The 23805-nt window shown below is 39.3% G+C and overlaps 1 protein-coding gene across 16 annotated transcripts in view; it reads right to left on the reverse strand.

The window, feature by feature from the left end:
- Positions 1-23805, reverse strand: part of MEF2C (myocyte enhancer factor 2C) — a 152282-nt gene that overhangs the window by 34599 nt on the left and 93878 nt on the right. For 13 of the 16 annotated variants that reach the window (XM_047088839.1, XM_047088806.1, XM_047088805.1 and 10 more), the window contains exon 4: positions 7503-7646. In XM_047088839.1, the coding sequence (XP_046944795.1) occupies positions 7503-7646 (144 nt within the window). Of the gene's footprint in view, positions 1-7305; positions 7444-7502; positions 7647-23805 lie in introns of all 16 variants that reach the window. The other 3 variants (XM_047088835.1, XM_047088856.1, XM_047088862.1) reach the window with 2 other exon arrangements.

The following is a 23805-nucleotide window of genomic DNA, read 5'->3' on the forward strand; positions in this document are numbered from 1 at the left end:
CCAGGAGGCTGACTCTCCAGCCTGCATCTGCCTGGCTCTTCTCGCCCTCTGGCTTCAGCTGGACCAGTGGAGGGACCAGCAGAAGTGCGGAGAATAGGAGAGCAATCATGGTGTTTTTCTACTGTAGCTCCCTCCCTGCTGAGCCATGGGTGGACTAGTGAAGGTCATGCCTCTTTTTGGGTCCCATCTTCATAGACTTAGGTGTTGCTCTGTGTGCTCTGGTTTCTTTTCTCTCCTCTTTCTTCTTCAGGCCTAGATGTGTTAATAGCTTCCAGGTTGTAAGCCCTAATATACTTCACTATTCCTTTGGGTTTCACGGAACGCTACCTATCGACAAATAATCCTTTTACTAAACTCCCTTCAATTACCACCTTTCCCACCAGAGCCACAATAGTGACTCTCTAGATCTAGAATAGTGGTACTCTTCAGGGGTGGACTATCTCCTTAGGGAGCACTTTGGAAATCTTTGAGACAATTTCTGGGTGTCACAATGATTGGGGGGGTGTGGCTGGTATTTTCTGGGTAGGTAGGCAGATATGATGTATATCCTATTATATGTGGGACAGTTCAACACAACATCTCTTACCCCATTCAACTTTCCAAAGCCCCTCTGCACATTCATGTGTGAAAAAAAACCCATTTCCAATGATGTGAGTCAGAAGTAACTTTGTTCTACGAACACAAGGTATTTCTATACAGTGAAACACAGATTTTATTACACTCTGAAATTTCCAGAAATGCAATTACTGTGTGCATTGAGGGAATATTTAACTTCGTTTTGTAAAGAACTTCATTAAGAATTGTTCACCATCTTGAAAACTCATGTCACCAATGGCAGTTCTGTTTTTATAATTTGGGTTGAAATACAGCAGTGTGTTCTCTCAGCTCATTCCATTAAAATGTTTTCCTCTGCCCCTTCACTGAAAATGCTCTTGTCATAGTCATTATTGACTTTCCAATGGTAAGTCCTCAGGCCTCAACTTGGGACACAGCTGGTCACTCCTTCTTGACAAACTTCCTTTCCTTTCAAGACCCTGAACTTTCCCTCCTACTGACCTCGATGGCTCTCCTTCTCTGTTTTTGTTGCTGGTTCTTTCTCTTCTCCCTGCTCTCTGAATTTAAGAGTAGCATGGTCCTTTATCTATCTGCAGTTCAGCTCTCTCTCCTGATTCAGCCTTGCATATCCAACAACAACCTCAATATTTCTACTTGTCTCATGTCTAGTCTAATAGACATCTCAAAACCAACTCCAACCTACCTCCACTCACACCTCTCTTCATCTCCAGCTGATGACAGCTCAATGCTTCCAAAGGCACAGAATAAAATCCTTGGAGTTACCCGTGAATCTTCACTTTCTCCCCATCACCCAGTTCATCTGGAAATCCTATTGGCTTAACTTCCAACATACCCACTTTCCAACCACCTCTCATTCTAAAGTCTCCAGCATCATCCCCTGTTGCCTTGATCACTGCAGTTGCTTCCTTAAGAGTTGCCTGCTTCTATCCTTGCTCTCCTTTTTATTTTTGATCTAGCAATTGAATAGATCCCTTAAAGCACAAGTAAGATCATAACACCCCTCTGTTTCAAACCCTGAGAAGCTCCCACCTTACTCGTAGTAAAGCCCAGGTTCTTCCAATGTTCTATAAGGACCTATAAATTCCAGCTTTCGCTAGGCTTCATTATCTGGTTTCCTATTGTCCTCTTCCTCCCTCCTTCATTTTTGCCTCATGTACATGGCTAACTCCATCACCTCTTCAGTTTTCTGCTCAAAATCTGGCCTTCTCAAGGAAGCCCACCCTGACCACCTTATTTAATCATACAGCTTGCCCTACCAACCAACCATCCATCTCTTGATCTCTTTCTCTTGCTTTTCTTTCCCTTGTAACATTACTTATGATGTTGGCCAAATAATGTCCCCTTTCATCAAGCTCTTAAAGCTCTTTTGCTGCAAGGTAATGCAGAGCCTAGTCTAATATTTGTTATATGAATTGACTATTTTTCATTAAAGGAGGGTTTTTAGGAAGACACTATACTAATATGAAAATACAAGCTTACAATTTACTGTGTATTATTACCAAGCAGACACTGGACTATATAAGTCACACACATTATATGATCCAACACTTTCAACATCCCTTCACTGTAAGATATAATCCTTTCCTTTTTAAATAGATGAGATTAAGTGGCCCAAGATCATCTAACTAGTAAGTGACTGAGCCTATTGCTTTTTCAATTAAATCATTGTGTAACACAGTGTAAGTTTTTGGAGAGAAATAAAATATTGCAGTCAGAAATGATACTGTGAAGTGAGTATGGGCTTCATGTTAACAGCTTATTTGTGTACCATGAAAATAATGAGCTAAAATGGGGTTCTTATGAAATGTGGGTGAGCATCCCTGTTGGAGTGAGCTCTGTGCTTAGGAAAAAATAAACCTTAAAGACTCCTCCTCTTCCATATTTACTCAGGTTTGGTATTTTATTTTAGTTTTATTTTTTAATTTTTATTTTAGAGAAAGAGAGAGAGAGAGCGAGCATGTGAGCAGGGGAGAGGGGCAGAGGGACAGAGAAAGAATCTTAAGCAGGCTCCGCACCCAGTGCAGAGCCTAATGTGGGGCTTGATCCTGAGACCCTGGTATCATGACCTGAGCTGAAATCAAGAGTTAGACGTTCAACTGACTGAGCTACCCAGGCGCCCCACAGGTTTGGTATTTTAAAGCTGTTTTTTAGTTACGAGTGTTTTAATTTGTATTCACTATTAGTGTTTCTAAGTGTTTATCTATTGCTGGGTACTTAAGGATCTGCTATCAAACTACTCCCCTGAACATTCTACAGAGTGTTGACTGCATCTCTGTAGAGAGCAAAGCCCATTTCCCCTCACTACATGCACATCCAAAATAAAAAGGATTCTTAATAATTATTTAATAAATTCTGAACCACTCTAATAACCAGTTCAGTGAAAATCTCTTTACTCCTCTCTTCCTCTGACCATCATCCCAAAGAATTACTCAGTTTCCAGCATTCTGAACTGTAAACAATTTCGATGATAAGTATAAAATTCTCTTGTGAATAGCTACACAGTGGTCAGTAGAGCTCTGATATCAAAGCATACTTCAAAAAATCACACTTCATAATAACATGCTAACACCTTTTGCATTAAACCTTTTGCTTTGTTTCTTTTGCTTCTTTATCTGTATTAGGAACTGGTTACACAGTTTTAAAGTAGAATTATAAGCTTAAAAATGAGCACACTAAGGAGACAATGCAGAGACTCAGAAAGAACAACTTACTTTCTATCAGAAATCTCAGTTGTAGTCTAGTTGTGTAATAAATTGCCATTGAACCAGGCAAGTCATTTAATCTCCCTTGACCTGATCTGAGACATGAAGTGTTAACAAACATAAAGAGATGAACGAGCTCTAAATGTTTTAGGGAATGCAAAGGCAACAATAATGCATAAATGTTTACAGGAATTTGTCATTACTTGTTTTCTTCTTGACTTTTCAAAATTAGGGAAATTAGAAGCATCTATTTAAAATATTTTTGTCTAAAAATTGAAAGCTAGACTATAGTTAAGAACTCCAAACTTACAAATATCTCAGGGCCAGGCTCCAAATTTTACAATACTTGAGACAGGAAGGAAGAGGGAATTTGGGGTGATTAAATAAAATGCTGTAGGCAGGACTGCTATGTACTTTGCAGGGCTCAGGGCAAAATGAAAATGAAGGGCTCCTGTTAAAAAATTATGAAGAATTTCAAGATGGTGATGGCAAAGCCTCTGAGGGCAGGGCCCTGTGTAACTGCACAGGTCACATGCCCACAATGCCAGTCCTGCATAAGAGACACAGGCATGACAGCAAAAAAAGCTTTTAGTGTCTATCCCTGAGCAAACTGATCATGGTTGCTGAAGTGAGTCATCGTGGTCAGAAAGGTATCTGAACTCTTACCCAAAACCCACTATTTTCCCAAACTTACCACAAGGAAAAGTCCAATAAAAAGTCAAATAAAATATTTTTAATAAAATATTTTTAGTTAACAGGCCCTTTTTTATTTAATGTGAATGGCTAAACTGAATCCCTTTACTGGGCCATGAATGACACTCCCTTACCTTTCGATCAACCATTCCCACGCTGCTGAGAACTGGGGGGAGAAAAACAAATCACACAACTCTGCTGACTAGTGACTACTAATTGCTGATATCCAAATCTCCGCAAGGTTGCCTGACGACTCTGGCCTGTACTTGCTCATTCCCTTCTCATTCTCGCTTTCTCGCAATGTCTACACCTTCATCGTTCTTGGTCCTCTTCTCAGCACTTAGTGCCCCACCTCACTATCTATAGACGCTAAATTCAATACAAAACAGAGAAGTCACCAGGTGGTGGTACAGTCAGCTTCACTCTGCCCATCTACCCCCTTAACTAGGTCACGGGTCTACCTGTAACTCTGTGCTCTTCCTGTTCTGATCCCATCCTCCCCTTCCTGGAGTAGCTTTGCCATTTTACCTCCATCGCTGATACCTCTGATCTTTTCCTTCCCTGGAGCATTCCTCCTTTGCAGATAATCTCCAGGCCTTTAACTCTTTCCTTGCTCCTACTTACAGCAGTGTTTCCTGGTCTTCACAGTCTGCTATTTGAAGAAAACACATACTCCTTCCACTTCCTCCCTTCCTGTTCTCTCTCAACCAATCTTGCAACCACCCCTCCTTCCTTCAGCCCATTTCCTAATTCCTGGTTCCTCAAATGGAACTGTTCTTTCTTGCTGTGATGCCCAGCATGAACCGTGGCAAGCCCCGCGTGAGGAAATGCTGGTCAACAAGATTCCAAATCATCCATGGATTATTTCATGTAATTGAGGAATATGGGCATAAATTATATCGTAACAGGCGCTTGCAATATTAAATTTTCTATTTTAAAAGGGAAACTCTTCAAACCGGGTCTTTGAAATAGAAAAACAGACTTGTAATGTTTTTAAAGAGGTGGAGACACTCCCTACATACAAAGGGCAGAGTGTCCTTGCCCTGCTGTAAATGTTTTAGCAGCTGTGGAAACTTTCAACAAAATTTACTTCCAGCAACTGAAAGCGATGTGCGAAAACTGCGCTTTTCATCGTGGAGGCTGAAGCACTTACTACAGAGAGGAAGACTCAGCGGCACAGCTAGGAGCTGTGTAGTCCTTCTCACAGCCCGACCTCTAAACTCTCATGTGGTTTTCATCCCCCACCACACACCACTGCACCTCTTAAGAAATCATGTATCCTGATTTTGAACTCTTTACAGGACGGGATGAAATACTGCAAGGGAGCTGAGGTATGCATCACACCTCTTACTCCTAAAGCATGGGAAAAAGGATCCAGTGTGCAAATATGGGCATTCTCCCAGAGCTTCGGGGGTTAAAGCCTCATACTCATTTAAGAACATGGCCAGGGAGAGTGATCCGCTGTAATACACATACTACTGCTCTTTCCTAGCTGTGCAGGGGATTCCTCCTGTCGCAGACACCAACAATCTTCTATTCACAAACCTTTGTGCCTGGCAGCTCTAAACAGTGTATTGTATAGCTGGAGAAACTCAGCCTGTAAGAACTAAAAATTGGCCCAAAGGAGGGGCACCTGGGTGGCTCAGTCAGTTGAGTGTCCGACTTTGGCTCAGGTCATGATCTCACGGTTCATGGGTTCGAGCCCCATGTCAGGCACGGAGCTGGCCGCTGGGAACCTGGAGCCGGCTTCAGATTCTAGGTCTCTCTCTCTCTCTCTCTCTCTCTGTCCCTCCCTCGCTTGTGCTCTCTCTCAAAAGTAAATAAGTAAACATTTAAAAAACTGGCTCAAGGGAACTGCTTTCTTCCTTCTTCTGGGCAAAATAAAATCTCAATGGGTATTTTATCACATAAGAATTCTGGGTATGACAGGTATGCATGACTGCATCTGATGGGAAATAGGTTATTTTTGAATAAAGTGCCCACTGTGGGTGTGTTGTATACAGTAGTCGGTTTTATGAAACCTTTAAGAATTTAAGGCACTTAAGCTTTCTTTCATGATACAATGTATTAATAATGATTCAACAAAATCTCTTCCGCTGACATTATTTCACTTAACAAAAGAAGCAGACATACTGATGAAGATAGAAAGTTTAATGTTCATACATTTTATAAATAACTTTTAAAGTGTTCCTTTTAATTCAACACAGGTTGGTTGTACACCTACTATGTGTAAGGCATTAATTTATCCTGTGAGTGTAGTTGTGGACTTAGCCTAGAGCTCTTGTCCCCAAATATCTGCACTTATAATTGCTGAGGCATATTTTCACTGCCGAATCTTTCCCAACCCTCAAGTTTAGGGTATCTTGCTAACTTACAAAAAATGTTCTTTTTTTGAGAAAGCAATTAATTACCCACTGAAGAGCTCGTATAAAATGAGGGTTTCAGACACTAACATTGGTTATTCAGAAAGCATGTGAGCCTCTGAGTTTCATCACTTTTATGTCATAAAATTAACATCATTTGATTGATGACAGAATATAATAAAAGGTATGTACGTTTCCCCTCATTCTGTGGGCAAACAAAATAATACATGCAGAGTTATTTCTCTTAAATATCTGGCAAGGCATATGATTGATTGTTAGAAATTTTTTGACTTGGTTAAGACAAAATTTAGCCAAATGTTAAAGCATGGAAAATGTTGGTGTAGGCAAAGCGAATATTCTGATAAAGCTTTAAAATCACCCCAGCACACAAACATGTTGAAATCTTACCATTAGGTTTTCATGCAGTCTGTTTCCCTGCAGCGAGCATTAGCTTTAACCCTTCAGTGCTGTTGCTGAATCTCATGTTTAGGGAGAGGGGCTGAAGAAGCTTTATTTGGAACCAAGCTTTTCTTTGGGGGGCTGATGGCCAGTTTACATGAGAGAACTGTGGCTCCCATCATGTATCTGGTCTCAGTACAAATATACGTATGTTCTATAGTAAATCCTCAAGCTTGTTCAGAAGGACATTCCAGCATTTTACTAGTGCACTGTGATTTGTGTGAGCTGTGTGTTTAAAAGATTGTGTAAATTCAGGGCATGTTGCATAGATCTTTCTCTTCTTCCTGAAAATATTCTACCTCTGAATGAACTTCTGGATGGCAACTCTTTTAGATTACATAATTTCAGCATCCCTCGGGGTTTGCTTTCTAAATGCACTGCCCTGTGGGGTGAGATGGCTATTTTATTGGTTTGACTTTCCAATGCTTCTTACAGAAAGTCATCACTGAAAGGGTTAAGGTATGTTACTGCAGCGGTTATCAGCAGACCAGCCATCTACCTTTGGTACTTACAGGAATTTTATGACTCTTGATCATATTATCAAATTCTTCATTAATTTTTTTGTATTTTTCTTCAGTGCGTGGGGTGAGTGCATAAGAGGAGTCGGGATCGGGGCTTTCACAGCCTTTGTTCTCTTTCTTGTTCAAGGCCTGCCAGGTTCAGAGAAATATCAAGAGTAAAAAAAATGAAGGGTGTTCCGAGTACTTACACACAATCTTTGCCTGCTGATCATTAGATCAATATCTTCGTTAATTTTCCTGTACTTGTCCTCAGACTCAGGGCTGTGACCTACTGAATCGTCTGCATCGGGATCTGGGCTGTCACAGCCATTAAGGCCCTTCTTTCTCAACGTCTGAAATACATAATTTGGAAAGTTCAAACCTAGACAGAGGCTGTAAGAGACATTCAGGGGTGTTATAGAAGTTCAAGCTGTCCAGTATTTCGGGTTTTTATTACATACACTTTTTTACATTAAAGAAACCATAGAGAGAACCCATGAGTGATTTCAAAAGTGCACTCATTGCTAGTTACAGAAAAATAAAAGGGCAATATTCCGCTTACAACCAAATTCAGTCAATAAACAAAGATGGCATGAGGGCTGAAATTTCATGGTACAGAATTCATACACGCTTCAAACATCCAGTGAGAGACAATTACAGAAGAATACGAGTAAGGTGGCAAATTGCAACACTATCTTCCCACAGGAAAACTAGAAATTAGGGCATTACACAATGATTTCAGAATCTGTGATCACGACAAAAGCAGAAATGTCAGAAACAGAGCTCTAGTTCGGGTTTAGCGTAATTGTTGGTACTCATGGTGTCCTGCCACCCCCTTAGGATATGCACTTGACAGCAAAATGCCGTAAGAGAACCCAGCTCATATTCTCACGAAGTACCCAGTGAGAATGTTCAGACGCTGTGATTGTAAGGAGAATTACCTCTGTGTAGTTTGTTTAGAGTTCTATACTTGTGAAAATATGTATTGAGGGTGGTAATGCTGAGAAGTTACCTGCCTAAACATAGGCTGAAAGAAAAGTCGCAACACCTGAGCTTAGCTTACCATCAGCTGGATAAGGAAGCCAGAGAATGCTGAAAGTAGGTACCTAAGTCAACAACTATCAAACTAGCAAAACTTCTTCCTGGTTCCAGCTGAGTAAGGTCACCCTGAGACTGTCTCCTGACACATGAAAGTGAAAAGTCGGTGCCTTATCCTGAACCTCCTGTCTCCTGAATGTAGGTCTGGTCTAGTCTCAGCTGTCACAGAAGGATAAATACGTATGTAACATGGAAAAAGTATGAGTCAGGAGTCCTGAGTTTTACTTTCTCTCTCTTTCTCTCTCTCTCTCTCTCTCTCTCTCTCTCTCTCTCTTTCCTTTTAACTGATGGTTGTCAAGTTAATTGTACATCATCTGATTTACAAAGAAAATGTTATGTTTTTAGAGATCATAAAACTTCTGATTAATCACACAGCATGCCGTGTCAATTATTAATAGACTGGCAACATTTCTGAATTTTCCTGGTACTACCAAAATCGTTTTTAAAGAGTTGGGTACGTAAGTGTCTCTCATTAATGGAAAGTTCAGTGGAGCTCATCTTTATTAAAGACAGAATTCACATACAAATAAAGCAAAAGCTGTGACATCAAGCTAAGGAATTCAAAGCTGAGATAACACTCCATCTTTAATTCATGCAATTGGGGAAAATAAATAAAACAACATGAGTTATAAAGGGAGTGTCAGTCTTAACAATTTAAACTCCTTGGCTCTTATCAATGTGTAACAAATGTAACACTTAAAATTAGTTTTTTTCTGAGGCACTAAAGAGTTTCACTTAAAATCAAACTAAGAGAGCTACAATTTCTAATACATCTATGAGACACTGCAGCTCTGTAAATATTTATTAATGTTATTGTGGTATAATATAACAAATAAACATATGGTTACAGCTTATTATGTGGTATAATGTTTGAATATTAAAATGAGTATTTTGACACAAGATGATAATATATATATATACATTTATAATCTTTGGGAATTTATAATTGGTGGGGCCACCTGTCCCCCTACCACAGATCTACAGCCATCATTTTTATCCAGAATAAATACCTCTGGAGAGTTCTTAAAATAATATTACAAAGAATGTCACAATACATTACAATAATAGTTTTATTCACTAACTTAATTTCCTGTTTTAGGCTGTTTTGTTAGCATTATCTCAACCACAAGCATATTCTTCTGGGTGATAACTATTTGTTATATTGTGATGTTTCTGCTTTGATCTCCATATATCCTTGAGCTTTTAAGAATAATTTTGCAGTGCTTTGCATCATACTCCACATATTTTTCATAAAAATTCACCTTTGTAGGGAAAGATGTCAGGTCAAGAAAATATTATCTGAGAATTTTTAAAATCTGCCTATATTTCTATAAGGCATAATAGGAATATTCTTATATAAACCTTCAGTTTAAAATCTTATCTTATAGAACATTAATTTATAGTCTTATCTAGACGGTAGATTCTTCAATGTGCACCCTAAAAAATTACCCAATAAATCTTATTGTAAAAATTATAGTTGTTTTGATGTGCAGATTTTTGACAACAGAACGCAAGGGCTAGGAGAGGCCTATCAACTGTCATTACTATCCATCTGGCACATACATGTGTGCTAAATATTCTTATGAAGCTTTTGAGGGGAGATACTGCATTCGGTTTATAAAAATTCAAACATCAATTACAGTTCATTGAAAGATCTCCACAAATGTTAACTCATTATCTCTCACAAGTGCTTCATGAAGAGTTTAGGGAAACCTCATGCCGGGTCTCAAACCAGCATGGCCAAGCATGACTGGCCTTTCAGCCTCCTGCCGTGAGCGACGTGGGGCCACCTTCCCCTGCCCAGCCTTTCCCACACTCGTAAAGTGAGGGATGTGGAATAGATGTCTCCCACTCATATGTGACTATAGCAGTAGAGTGAACGCTGAAATAAATTAGGCAGAAAAATTTATTTTTATTTTTTTATTTAAATTTTTTTTTTTTTTTTTTTACATTTTATTTATTTTTGAGAAACAGAGTGAGACAAAGCGTGAGCAGGGGAGGGGCAGAGAGGGAAGGAGACACAGAATCTGAAGCAGGCTCCAGGCTCCGAGCAAGCAGTCAGCACAGAGCCCGACGCGGGGCTTGAACCCACAAACTGTGAGATCATGACCTGAGCCGAAGTCGGTCGCTCAACCAACTGAGCCACCCAGGCACCCCAAGGCAGAAAAATTTAAAAATTAGGCTGTGGGAAAACTTTAAGAATGAGAATATTGCTAAAATATTGGTATTTCTTAGATGTCAAATTTTAGAGTGGGAATGCTTATTACTCAATAAAGCACTTATCAGTTTTTTGGATTAAAAAATCAATTAGATCAAGAGCTCATTTTGTACCTAAAGAATTACATAAACTGTTAAGCAAACAAAGCTAATGCCATGAAGTCACAAAGGAAACAACGGTAAGGGAGAAGGGTAACAGCGGCTCCTTTTCTCTTAATAAATTCTTTTTGTATCTAATTACATTATCTTTCATTGAATATCACCAGTATTTAAGTAATGAAATATCTCTAAGAGGGAAAGGTGTATTGCAGTCTTATTTCAAGTTAAATTGCATTATTTAAACAGGGGGGCATTCTGAGATATAGAAATACAAAATCCAAGAGCAAATTAATGCTGAGTTCCAAGTTCCCATAATCACATAACTAGAACACTGAAAAAATTGTTCAAAAATATTATCCTCAACTGAGAGCTTGTAGACCACATTTCTGCCAAGAACAGATGATTATGGTAGAATTACAAAGCTCTGAAAATGGATGCGATGGCACAAACTTAAATACTATCATGTGAATGTGGAACTGTATGGGCAGTCTTATCTTTATTATATTAAAAATCTATAGCTGTTTGGGGATGGCAAAAGAATTACTGTTAGATTCAGCCAAGTCTGTCTTTATCACAGTAATAAACAGTCAGTATAAACTAAAGGGACTGCTAACTGGGTAAATAAGCATTATTCTTCAGGCTTTTTTTTTTTTTTTTTTTTTTTAATCAAAATCTCTGCCTCTGGTCTTTGAAAGCTTCTCTGATCTTTTACAAATGTTATTGGTCAGGTAATGTAGGTACTTAAATCATCATCACCATCATCATCATTATTATTACAGGGGCTAGAAGTCTTGGCTGTATATATTGTGTCAGCTGACTACGTTTTGAAAAGATTTATTCTGTATGTCAAGAGAAGGCAAGAGATCTACTGAAACCAGCTTCTCTGGCTACGTATCTAAAGAAAATCTTCCCTCAGAGAACTCTGTAAATCTTGAGTGAGTCTGTACACTGAATTCAACTTTCCATGTGAGAGTGACACTTTTGGGGTAGATCAATTGACTGCAGAGGCTTCTGGGATGTTTTCACAAGGCAGAGATTGTCATGCAGTGAGCTGAGAACAGCCGTTTCTTAGAGAAGTAATTAGATTGACAGAAGGTGACATACTCCAAACAATAAACGGGAAAAGGAGTCCAGACAGGTAATCCAAAAACCACGTGGAATCTCCCCTCCCAGACATGTGGACATATGGACCCTGCATTAGTACATTTGTTCATCAAGACAACTTGAAATACATATAAACTGATGATGATAGGTGACAGGTGCTTCAAAAATTCTAATGAAATAGATGTAGGGAACAGATTCCATTTCGTTACTGAAAGGAATGTAAATGAAAAAGAATGCCACATGGAGCTCTCATTTCTCATCTTAGGCATTATGTTATCAAATCCCTTCTGTATACAATGGTTAAAACTGATTTCCCTTTTTTTAATTGTTTCTTGTTAGTAATACAGAAATAACTAAGTTATTGGTCTTTTTCAATTAAATGAAGCTATATATTTTATATTTTTGCTATCTACATAAAATTAAGTTTCTTTTAGAGCCACCATCACAGATTAAAGCTTCCAATCGTTCAACTTCTTTCCATGCCTGCAGTATTAGTCCTCAAGAATATATATCTTCATCATCTTCCTTTCTTTGTACCTACCTGCTCTACAGCAGCATTTCAAATCCTTTTGCTAAAAGCCCCAAAATACTCATTAATTTTCTTAAAAGCCAAATAATCAACCTTTCTTGTACAGCTAGCATTACCCTTACTTCAGAGGGTTGATGTGTCAGGAATTATCTCTGCTAGTTGCATGAATGTCATGTTCACACAAAAGCCAAGAAAAAAAAAAGGCATCAACTTAGAAAAGGTAGTTTCCTTTTCTTTCATTCTAAATCATTTTCGCGCTTGTCTTTCATAGCTTTATGAAAATAAGCATCCGCTCTTAGCAAGCAGAATAATCTGTAGAAAGTAGTAAATCCATATAGGAAAAGGAGGTGCAGCTGAAGTGGACACTGCCTGTAAGTGAAGTTTCTGAGCTTCAGCAGCACAGCTGTGTGCTGCTCCCAAGTGCCTTGTTAGTCCCAGCAGCCCTGAGCCCCGTGGGGAGTGGCCATCAGGGCGATCTGTGCGCACGGACTTCCTTCACTTAAAATACCGTCAGCAATTAGTGAAAACCTATTACACACAGACACTGTTTGGTGCACTTATGTTTTAGAGAAGCAGGCAGCACAAATTTAAATTAAAAATCTTTGAACTGTCCTATAATATGTGCTGTGTGTGTGTGTGTGTGTGTGTGTGTGTGATTTCTAGCACAGATTACTTAGACAGGGGAAAGATCAGATAGAAAGAAATTTCTCCATAGGTTTTAATTACCAAAACTGTAAGCATTGTCTGCACTATCTTTCCTGTTCCATAGTTCTTCTTTGTTCTTAATATAGAAATGAAAAGACACATTAAAATACTGCAAAGTTACTACAATCACTAGGTAGACTTTAATTAGACAAGCAAATCATATCTAGTACAGACTATAAAAAACTAAAATTTATCCCAACTTATTCATTAGTGGTGAAATATTAATAAAAAATTGAAAATATAAACCTTAACAGTATATTTCCTCTAGGTAATTAATGCTCATTCTAACTAGATATTAACTCCTACTGAGGAAAGGCTGGGAAGCACTGGAGATTTTCATTGCTTCGTTTTATTCCTTTCCTGAAAAGATAATCGTAATATTGGACTTGAAATTTTTTTCACTGAACAATTCTTCATCTTTAAATAATAGAAATAAAAGGGACTAATTAAAGATTTGAAGACTTTTAATGTATACAACATAAACACCCACCCATGCCTTTTAATAACCACAAATTGTTTCATAAAAACAATCAGACGGTGATAGTTCCTAGAACTACTGGTACTCTAATTCTGGAATGAGCCCCCCACTATTGTTCCTTGGATTTGGACAGTCCTCCTTCAAGGCAGAGCTAACACATTAGCTCCTCTTTGTAGACTTCTCTGATCACCAGAGCTGAATGGATTTCTCCCTCATTCATGTACTCACTCATTGTATACATTTTCCTATTAGAGCCTTTATCGCATATTATTACTTATGTTTTGTCTCCCTTGCTAGCTCATGAAGCAATTAACAAAGTGCCTTCCTTTCTTCACTTTTGGAGTTTCAATATAGAACAGAGACTGACACACTTGTAGATGCTTAAGAAATGCTTGTTGAATGAACAGAACACACATTTCCACTTTAATGTTAGTGTATGCAGATATTTCAAGACTGGACCAAAGCTGTCTGTCCGGCCAGAGGCAGAAATGGCAGTGGGATCCAGACCTCTTGATATATATTTACTAAGTGCTACTATGTGTCCGGTGTTACGTGAGGTCTTCTGGATACAGAGATGCATTCCTGAAGATATGATTAAGAATTTCTGTTTACATGGTTTTCTTTCCATAAGTGAACTCCTGGAGCTTAGGGATTGTTTACGAGTCATTTTGTATCACCAGGACTTAGCAAAGGCCTGGCACATGGGAGAAGCTTAATAAATGTTTGCAGCATTAATGAGAGACTGAATGGATGGACGAACACAACAGGAAAGAATGCTCAGATACTAGAGGCAGAGGAGTCTCAGTGTGTATTTTTTCAACTGTCATTTCTTTTTCACCATTTTATATTACTATTTCACATTATGTTAAAACTCCATTATTATTTTGCTCTTTTAAAGTAACTATTATAAATCGACTACTTTTTGAAATGTATCACTTTTGTAAATTTTTTTTAATGTTTATTTACTTTTGAGAGAGAGAGACAGAGTATGAGCAGCGGAGGGGTAGAGAGAGGGAGACACAGAATCTGAAGCAGCCTCCAGGCTCTGAGCTGTCAGCACAGAGCCGGACCTGGGGCTCAAACCCACAAACCGTGAGATCATGACCTGAGTTGCAGTTGGATGCTTAACCACCCACACGCCACCTGAAAAGTATCATTTTTAAGTGAGAAAACAATGCAGTATGAAGCTGATTATAACTCAGGAGATTTATATCATTAAACACTTAAAAATTAGAGTACTGGTCTGAATACAGAGTGTCAGAAAGAACTATGCATTCACGAAAGCTTTAAGGTAAAAAAGCCATAATCATATAATCTCAGCCCTTGAAACGAGTAGCAGAAGAGAGGGCACAGAATTCAGCATGGAAGAAAAAAAGGGAGTGGTATTCTAGGCAGAATGTGTAAGGGTAGAAAAACAAAAACAGAAACTTTATAGTGAAGAGCATGGGGAAACTTTTGTGAATGTGAATCAGATCCTATAAATTTGAAATAAGCATGTTTTAAAATTCTTGGGCAAAGTTCATCTTTTTCCCCCATTTTTGGATGTTGGTCTACTGCTCCACTATTCTCCCGGGCTTTGACATTCATCTTATTCTGGGCCAACCTTAGCCTGGAGGATTCATGGAAAATCAGGGTGATTTTAGGGCCAATCAGATGATTCAGGCTGCCTCAGGATAGGTCAGTGGGTTGATGTTTTTGTTAGGAATTCTTCCACCACACCTCTTCTGGAACCTGGACAAGGCATGCATCATGAGGCTGGACGGGAAAAGGATTGAGATGGAGAAGTTTGGCACACTTAGCTATGAAATGCTCCCTGATATTCTGAATCCAAGAGAGATCTGAAGTAAAGTACTAAGCAGGGAACATTTAATATATAATGATTGAAATGCATGCTAAAATATGCAGTTAATCTTAATAGTCTTTCTAAAAGCAAGCTAAAAAAATAAAAGATGGGATAAAAAAATAAAAGGCTGGCATATGAAGAATTAAATTGGAAGTGGGTTTGAAGAATGAATGATGTTACTGACTTCTTAAATAAGGAAGGAAAAGATAGGACAGAACTAACAAATTAAACAAAGGTTGGGAAAGAGATGAGAGGAGTAAATTAACAAAGATTGGGAAGGAGGATTTTTGAAAGTCTAAAATATAAATGTAACTTCACCTACTAACCTTTTTCAACTATGGCATTTTACTTGCAAATAGGTTACGGGGACAAAAAAGGAAGAATATTGGGAGCACTGATTCTTTAAAAATAACACGTTGAAGCATCTTTTAAAAACCATTAATGACTTATTTTAACAAAAGAAGATGTATATGTATATACATAAGTTAAATCATTATTTTTGCTTCCAAGCTGGCTCTTATCTAGCTGTAAATGCCTTTTTATTCAAGTTGGGTCAGTGCATGATTAGTCATGATGTGGGAGTAGCCCCTACTGCCTATATTTATCATCAGCTCAGGACTGCCATTTTCAGTCACCATACTTCCTCATTTCTACAGGATTCCCACGATCTCTTCTTCTCATTTATTTCCCCACTTATGTTGTTGAGTATAACCTATCCCTTCATCCATTCCCCTCCCATCTTTCTTTTCCTGGAAAACCTCACAACCTAGTTATCCCAAGCTGGAAATCCAGAAGCCACCCTTAACTCCACCATCTCTTGACTCAACAATTACTATTTTTTCTGTTTGGTCTCCCATCCTCAGTCTGTCCTCTGATCCCACTTTCCAGTCAATCCTTCATCCTACTTTTGGCAGGGTCTCCTGACAAGGCAAATCTAATTGTAGCAGTGCTTTCCTTATAAACCATGGTGGCTCCCAATGGCCACAACCACTAGTTTTCACAGCAAGTCCTCCCCTTCTTCTCCAGCCTCATTCCTTCTCTTCTCCCTTAGCACTCTGGGTTTCATCAATGGGGAACTTCCTACCATTTCCCAAGTCAGGTAGGTCTTGTAATAACACTGTTTTGATATGTCATTCATTCCTGTCTAGAATATGTTTACTTCTGCTCTCTGATATACGAACCTTAGTCATCCTAGGCCACCTGTTACCTAATGCCATCACTTGCCCCGTGAAGCTCTGTCTAGGCACTTGGGGACCCTCTTCTCATGTTATCTACTGACATGTCTGCTTCACCACTAGGTAGTGAGTTCTGTAAGAGTTGGGTATCTCTGGTTCCTGCTAGAGGGCTGAGGTAATACATGTGGGCTCAGTAAATGTTCTCGTAACTGTTTACCACATAAATGAACAAGCAAACAAGCCTGACAGTCATACTTTCTAACACTGTCAGACTTGCTGAAATGAGTTGGGTAGTCTCCTAAGATGGCAGGGTTATTTATTTGTTTTAATAACATTAAGTGAAAAATGCACAGAACACAAGTTCTGGTAAGTTAAAGCAAGTTCTAAAATCACTTCATGATTGTGGCAATAGAATATCCTTTTGGCAGTGGAAACAGTGGAGGTGACACAGAGACTATTTTATAGGGGGTGCAAATGGTCATGTTTGTGTGTGTGTGTGTTTACGATTGCTCAGAGTTCTGTGTAGGACGGGCTGTTCCTTTCCAGCTCCCGGTACTCTCAGTCACCACCAGGAAGACATAACATATTGAGAAAGTACTGCAAGAGGTGCTTTTGGGGATTGTCTTCTCTATTTCTAGGTTCTCCTTTAGGAGAAAGGGCATTACCTTTGATGTGATTTGAAGAATCTGTTAGTTGGGATCTGCAGTTTATCACTAGATTATGTGAAAAGCAGAGTGTACACAGAGCATTCAATAAGGGAACACAGAAGATGTGAGGTTCACAACTGACTGACTTGTGTCATGACAGTTTTGATCACACCTGAGAATTGTACTTGAGATACCCAAATTCTCATTTCTGAGATAGCGAGGGACTCCCAGATGAAGGTTAAATTGCTTCTTTTCCTAACACCAATCTCCTACCCTAGGCCTCTGCCAGGCTGAAGAGAGTAAAGAGTTCCAGCGGGCTTGACCCTGGTCCACTTCTCTCTTGGGTTGGCCCTTGGACTGATGGGGGAAACTCCTGTTTGCCATTCACTCCTGCTGTTGTAGTTTCCAGGTCTTATATGCACCAATAATAGATTTCAGCCTGGGATATGACTGAAAATACTTCCCCAAGTTCTGTTCTATCCCTCTGTTTATTAAATGGCAGAGAGATTTTTAGGGACCAATTCTAGATTGTGAACACAGATTTTATTTATGGAATCTTCAACTCCTTCCCCATAGTACCAGACATTCAAACAATTTTTTTTCTAATTGATTTATCTCTCTCCTGATAAACCAGCTGGCTCACCAATGAGTGGCTATACGCCATTCTATATAGACACTTTCAGATGGAAAAGTTTTGATTTTGGTTATTCTAGAATGATTGGATAGTAATGATGGGAAAGGGCCTCTTAGCCTTTGCCTTCCCAGCTAGCACACCCTGTGAGTATGCCCTGAGAAAACTAGCCTACAAGCTAATTCTGAAGGATGAGCCATCCGAGAGAGTGACATCCACAACTGTGTTAGCACACACTGCTCAAGGCACATACTGCTCTGACGTGTGACCATGAGGGATCAGGGCCCCAGAGCATTGAAGGGATTGTGTGAGAACAATATGTACATCACAGCTACTGTGGCTACCAGATGAAGGGAGAGCCTCGGTGCTTTAGAATAAATCTCCACAAGAGCAGAAACATTGTCTTTTTCCTTTTTATCTACAGCAACTTGAAAGCTGTGTCCCACCCATGAATGACACCCAACCAAAACTGCTGTTGCTAATAAAAGAGTAAAAGAGGGGCACCTGGGTGGCTCAGTTGGTTAAGTGTATAACTTCGGCTCGGGTCATGATCTCACAGCTTGTGAGTTCAAGCCTTGAGTTGGGCTCTGTGCTGACAGCTCAGAGCCTGGAGCCTGCTTTGGATTCTGTGTCTTCCTCTCCCTCTGCTCCCCGCACTCATGCTGTCTCTCTCTGTCTTGTCTTTCAAATATAAAGTAAAGCATAAAAAAAACAAGGCTGCAGTGACAGAGATTCTTATTTAAGATGGAATCACAATGGAGGCTGAAAAGCCACAGACAGCAGCTGCTGGACTTGTGCTCAGAGTATAGGCAGTTTTTGCCTCCACCACCCACTCTCTTTAATGCCACTTCTCCCAGCCTCACACATAAAGTTAAATTATAAAAGGAAAGAATCCTGTGGACTACAGAGTTAAGAGAATTAATGTGTCGCTCTTTGGTGTTTCTCCAGAGCTTTGTAATTCACATTTCATAATGTTGCTCTCTGCATTCTTGTTTCTTGTCTCATTTTCTAGATTATAAGATCCCTGTAGACAAGAAGTATCTCTTGAGAGCTTTCTATCCTTAGCAACTAGGGCAGTATCTGATGGTAGAATGCTGCAACAATTCGGTTGACTCTTCTGGACAGCCAAGGAGAGCCTGATGACATATAATAAGGAGGCTCAGAAATATTAAGCCAAAGTTAGTGGGGATCCAAGCTTTACCTTTCCTTTAACATTGCACCTTTTCTCTCTTCTTTCAACATCAGTAATGTTTGCTAGGTCTGCCAAAGGCTAGCAGCCTTGGTTTCTAGCCTTATTACTTGTGTCTTTTGATGTAAAATCCCCTGGGATTTTCATTTTATTGGTTGTACACTGGAAAACTTTTTTGTTAAAGATTTTTAAATTTTTTAAAATATTTATTTTTGAGAGAGAGAGGGTGGGGGAAGCGCAGAGAGAGAGGGGGACAGAGGATCCGAAGCAGGCTCTGCACTGACAGCAGACAGCCCAATGCAAGGCTCAAACTCACTAACCATGAGATCTTGACCTGAGCCAAAGTCAGACGCTTAACCGATTGAACCATCCAGGCGCCCCCCACTGGAAAACTTCCTGTTTAATAAAGAGTGCCCAAGATACAATGAATGAGATGGTCACTGGTCAGAGGCCAGTCTGATAGAAAATTGCTCAGCCATAAAAAAGAATGAGACTTTGCCATTTGCCACAACATGAATGGATAAAGAGGGTATAATGTTAAGTGAAATAAGCCAATCAAAGAAAGACAAACACCATATGATTTCACTCATTTGTGGAATTTGAGAAACAAAACAAAGAAAAAAAGAGACACACCAAAAAAACAGACTCTTAACTATACAGAACTGATGGTTTCCAGAAATAAGGTGGGTGGAGGGGTGGGTGGATAGATGAAGGGGATTGAGAATACACTTATGATGAGTACTGAGTAATGTATAGAATTGTTGAGTCAGCAGACTATACACTTGAAACTAATATAAGACTGTATGTTAACTATGCTGGAGTTAAAAGGAATAAAAGGTCCTTTCTCATTAGCACAGGCAATACTGAATTGAACATAATCACTGAAAATAAATAGGACACAAACTATCTACAAAGGAGATTCTGAAAACACCTACTATGCAGTCCGTTTTGGCAAACTGAGATCCTGTCTCTTAGATGAAATACTTTCAAATAAAATGTAATTCATTAGAAATGTTTTGGAAAGGCTAGTATTATCAATGTCAAATGCTGATCAAAGCCTACGTAGGCTAAGCTACCTTATTATTTTATGTGTAGGTTTAAATTTTTCTAAATTTATGTTTCCAAATCAAATTAACTAATAATTAAAATCAAACTCATTTTAATTTATTTTCCTTATGCTGTGAATGTTATGCATATATGATGAATCCATGGTCCCTGAATCTTGGAGCAACTCCTTCACAAAATCACATTTCCCATGACTTCATACATTACACAGATAAGTAACATTCTTCGGTTTTTGCATTGTCACTTTGGATTTCATACGATGCTACAAAACCTAGAGAGCACTGAGAAGTGAAAAACAGAGAGGTATGGAGAGTATATGTTAAAGAAAAGGAAGGACAAGAAGGAGAGAGAGAAAGAGAGGATAAGACGGTGGTAGATAGATAGATAGATGGATGGGGAGGGAGGAAGGGAATGAGAATGAGAGAGAAGTTGAGGGTCTTTTGAAGGGGAGAGGGAAAAATAATTCAGTGAGCACATCAACTGATCCCCCAGCAGGTAAGCTGGCCTCTCTTTGTGCCTGGATTCAGCACTTTATGATCTTACATAGAGCTTTCTCACGGGGCCATCAGCAGTCTTGCTCATCCTGAAATCCAACTCTGGCGGCAGCTGGGCACCCATTGTCTAACTCAATGAGGCCAAGTGGTGGCTGCCAGTCCCACAGACTGCTCTGTCCTCCAGCCCCACACAGCCTTCTCTGGGGAGGCTCTGTGGCCTTGGCTTCCCGGTCCCCGTGGCGTTAGCTATCGGCTTTGGTAGTCACCAGGGCTTTAATAATTTCAGGCATTATCACTGAAAATGTACTGCAACCTGACTTCTAAGTTTGGTATTTCAATTTCCATACCTTATGAATTCCCAGTGATTTTGTTAGCTCAGTGGCAAACTTAGATTTTTCATTTGCACAATAATTTCTTCCATATTATTCATTAGGTAATTATAAAAACAACATTTCCTCTTCTATGGCATGAAAAGGAAATTAAACCAGTCTTCCCGCACTATCAAAATATTAATTTTCCCCTTAACTGAATCTGTTCCTCAGCAGTAACACCTCCCATTAATCGAGTATTTCCTATGTGCCAGGAACTGAGTCTGCAGCTTTGCATGGATTTTTTTTAAAGCCCTCGTAACTACTCTTCCCCATGATTGGCATTCTACAGATGAAGAAAAGGGGGTGCAAGGTGGTCAGTCCAAGCACTTGCGGAGGTTTACAAAGTTATAGTAAATGGTAGAACCAAGTTAATAAACTACATAGGAGCTCCAGGGTTTACCCTGTCACAGCTGTTTCACTATTCTCCCTCTGCAAGTCGTCCAATTATAAAGATTGCCTAAATCCAGCCAATGTTTTCTTTGAGTACTTACTCCCAGCTGAAATTGGTGAAATGTTTGACAAATCTTATTTTTTTCATGAAGGGATATATTTGCAATACAATTCACCTTCTGATGAATAATTTTATTTTCAATGTTTATCTGTTTTTGAGAGACAGAGAGCACAAGCAGGGGAGGGGCAGAGAGAGGCAGAGAGAGAGAGAGAGAGAAAGAGAGAGAGAGAGAGAGAGAGAGAGAGAGAGAGAGAGAGAGATTGAGAGAGAATCTGAAGCAGACTCCAGGCTCCGAGCTGTCAGCACGGAGCCCGACGCAGGGCTCTAACTCACAAACTGCGAGGTCATGACCTGAGTTGAAGTTGGACGCTTAACCAACTGAGCCACCCAGGCGCCCCTCTGATGAATAATTTTATCTAAAATGTTTTTCCTATTGTGTTATTGTAATATCCACTGAAGAGAGGGGAAGGCCTCTTCAATATTTAGTTGGTAGCTATGGAGTTAAAATGAGGTGTAAGTTGTTGAAAAGAAAGGCTGCTTAAGTTTTTCCATTCCTACGTTTTTAGGACAAGGAAGGAAGTCCTCTGCAATAACATTTTGTATATCTGGGTAAAATGAAGTGTATGTTTGTCACAATTATTAAAATAATACTAGCAAGAATTTTAACTCTCTATTAATAGAAAACGTTTGCTTTCTATTGTTCAGTGCCTATATTCTTCAGATTCACAAGCTAACTGCTCAGCTCTCCAATTTGTTTTGGCAGATAAGGGATACCAATGCTGGTAACATTTTGCTGGGGTTGTGGGGGTAGGTGGGGGAAAAAAGAGAAGAAACATACACTTTGATGGAGAAACTATTGTTTCTTTTTGGCCGATACTGTGGGACCATGGAGAAATCATGTATGAACTATAAAATTTCCACTTTTAAAACATAGGTACAGAAGCTCTTCCCTTTCTTTTGTTTTCAAAATGAGATTGATAATACTGTATTACTTTACAGGCCAGAAGGGAGGAGAGGTGAAGGAAATGACTGCAAAAGTTCCCAAGGTTTTCAACAGCTACAAGGAAGACACAAAAGGATGGGAATCTTCTAAAGGGAAAATTTCCCGAGTCCCAAGGAACAGGGGAGAACTGTAGGAGAGCTTCAAGAACCACAAGACTTGGGTTTTTGCATCTTGTCAGAAAATCCGCACTGTTGGTAAAAACCAAGGGAAGGCCTGGCACAAACGTGACTCAGCAGAGAAATGCCACCCACAGTCACCGACGCGGCTTCCGCAGTGGCTGAGTTGCCCTGTTTTCTCTGGAGGCTTCCCCAGCCTGGCCAATACATGAATCTCTCAGATGGGAAACTGAAGTTTTTGAAAATGGAAATTAAACAAAGTTGTATAACATTTAAAAGAAGTTTACAGTTATGATACTTGGCTTTTTACATGGGTTTAAAGTCAATTTTCTGTTGAATAAATAATATGAACCACACATTAACCACCTAATAGTTTTAAAATGCCCCAAACAGCCATCACCATCATTCTGAATAGAATCCCACTTCTTTTTAAAGACCATGGTTAAAAGATGAGGGGAAACAGTACCATTAAAAGAGGAAGCAAAACATAGTTCAAAGACTGTTTCCATGAGGTAATGCATACTGTTGACTAATGGCCAGAGGAATCCAATCTATATCGAGATGAAATATGAAGTTAAAGCAGGTGGCTGGGAGAAGTTAGAATCCCTCCACCGGCAACCCCCGCCTCCACCTTCTTGAATTATTTTATTGCTGAAGCCAAAGGGACAGAAAGCAATGAAAGTTTTGTTGATTGGACACAGGAACTTGTTCAGAGTGAGATGGAAGTTATATATCTGAGTTCATCTCTGGAAACTGCCAATCTCACATTAACTACATCTGTATGTGTACATATCTGTGTGTATGTGTGCGTGTGTGTGTGTGTGTGTGTGTGCAGGCACGTGCACAGCATGAAGCTAATTTTGAAAGGATCTTCAGAATTATTTCTGGGTAGATATGTTTCTGCATAGCTATTTTTATCTTTTTTCTCCATAAGGAAGTATTTCAGTTTTGTAATTTAGACCCCAGAAAAGTCAGGTTGTTTTATTGCGGTATGTCTGCAAACTGAATCCTGGCTTCTAAAGGAAAAGAAATTTCTTCCCCTCATCATAATATAACACACAATTTCTATCATATAGTTTATTATGTTTTGTCTAATATGAATAAAATCTCTCATGTTTTCAGGAACTCAGTTGTGGAGAGCACTAAAATGTTTCCCTCCTAATGTTGATCAGCAAGTGCTTTGATCTCCATAGCCAGACATCGGGTGCAGAGTTCAGAACTATAAATTTGTTGCACTTACTATCAGTAAAAGTAGGGCTCTGATGGTCATCTTTTCTCAAACCACAGTTCATCTTTG

The sequence above is a fragment of the Lynx rufus genome, unplaced genomic scaffold (assembly GCF_022079265.1).
Source record: "Lynx rufus isolate CCGP_SWC_20201006 ecotype Redwood Valley unplaced genomic scaffold, mLynRuf1.p SCAF_1, whole genome shotgun sequence".
NCBI lineage: Eukaryota > Metazoa > Chordata > Mammalia > Carnivora > Felidae > Lynx > Lynx rufus.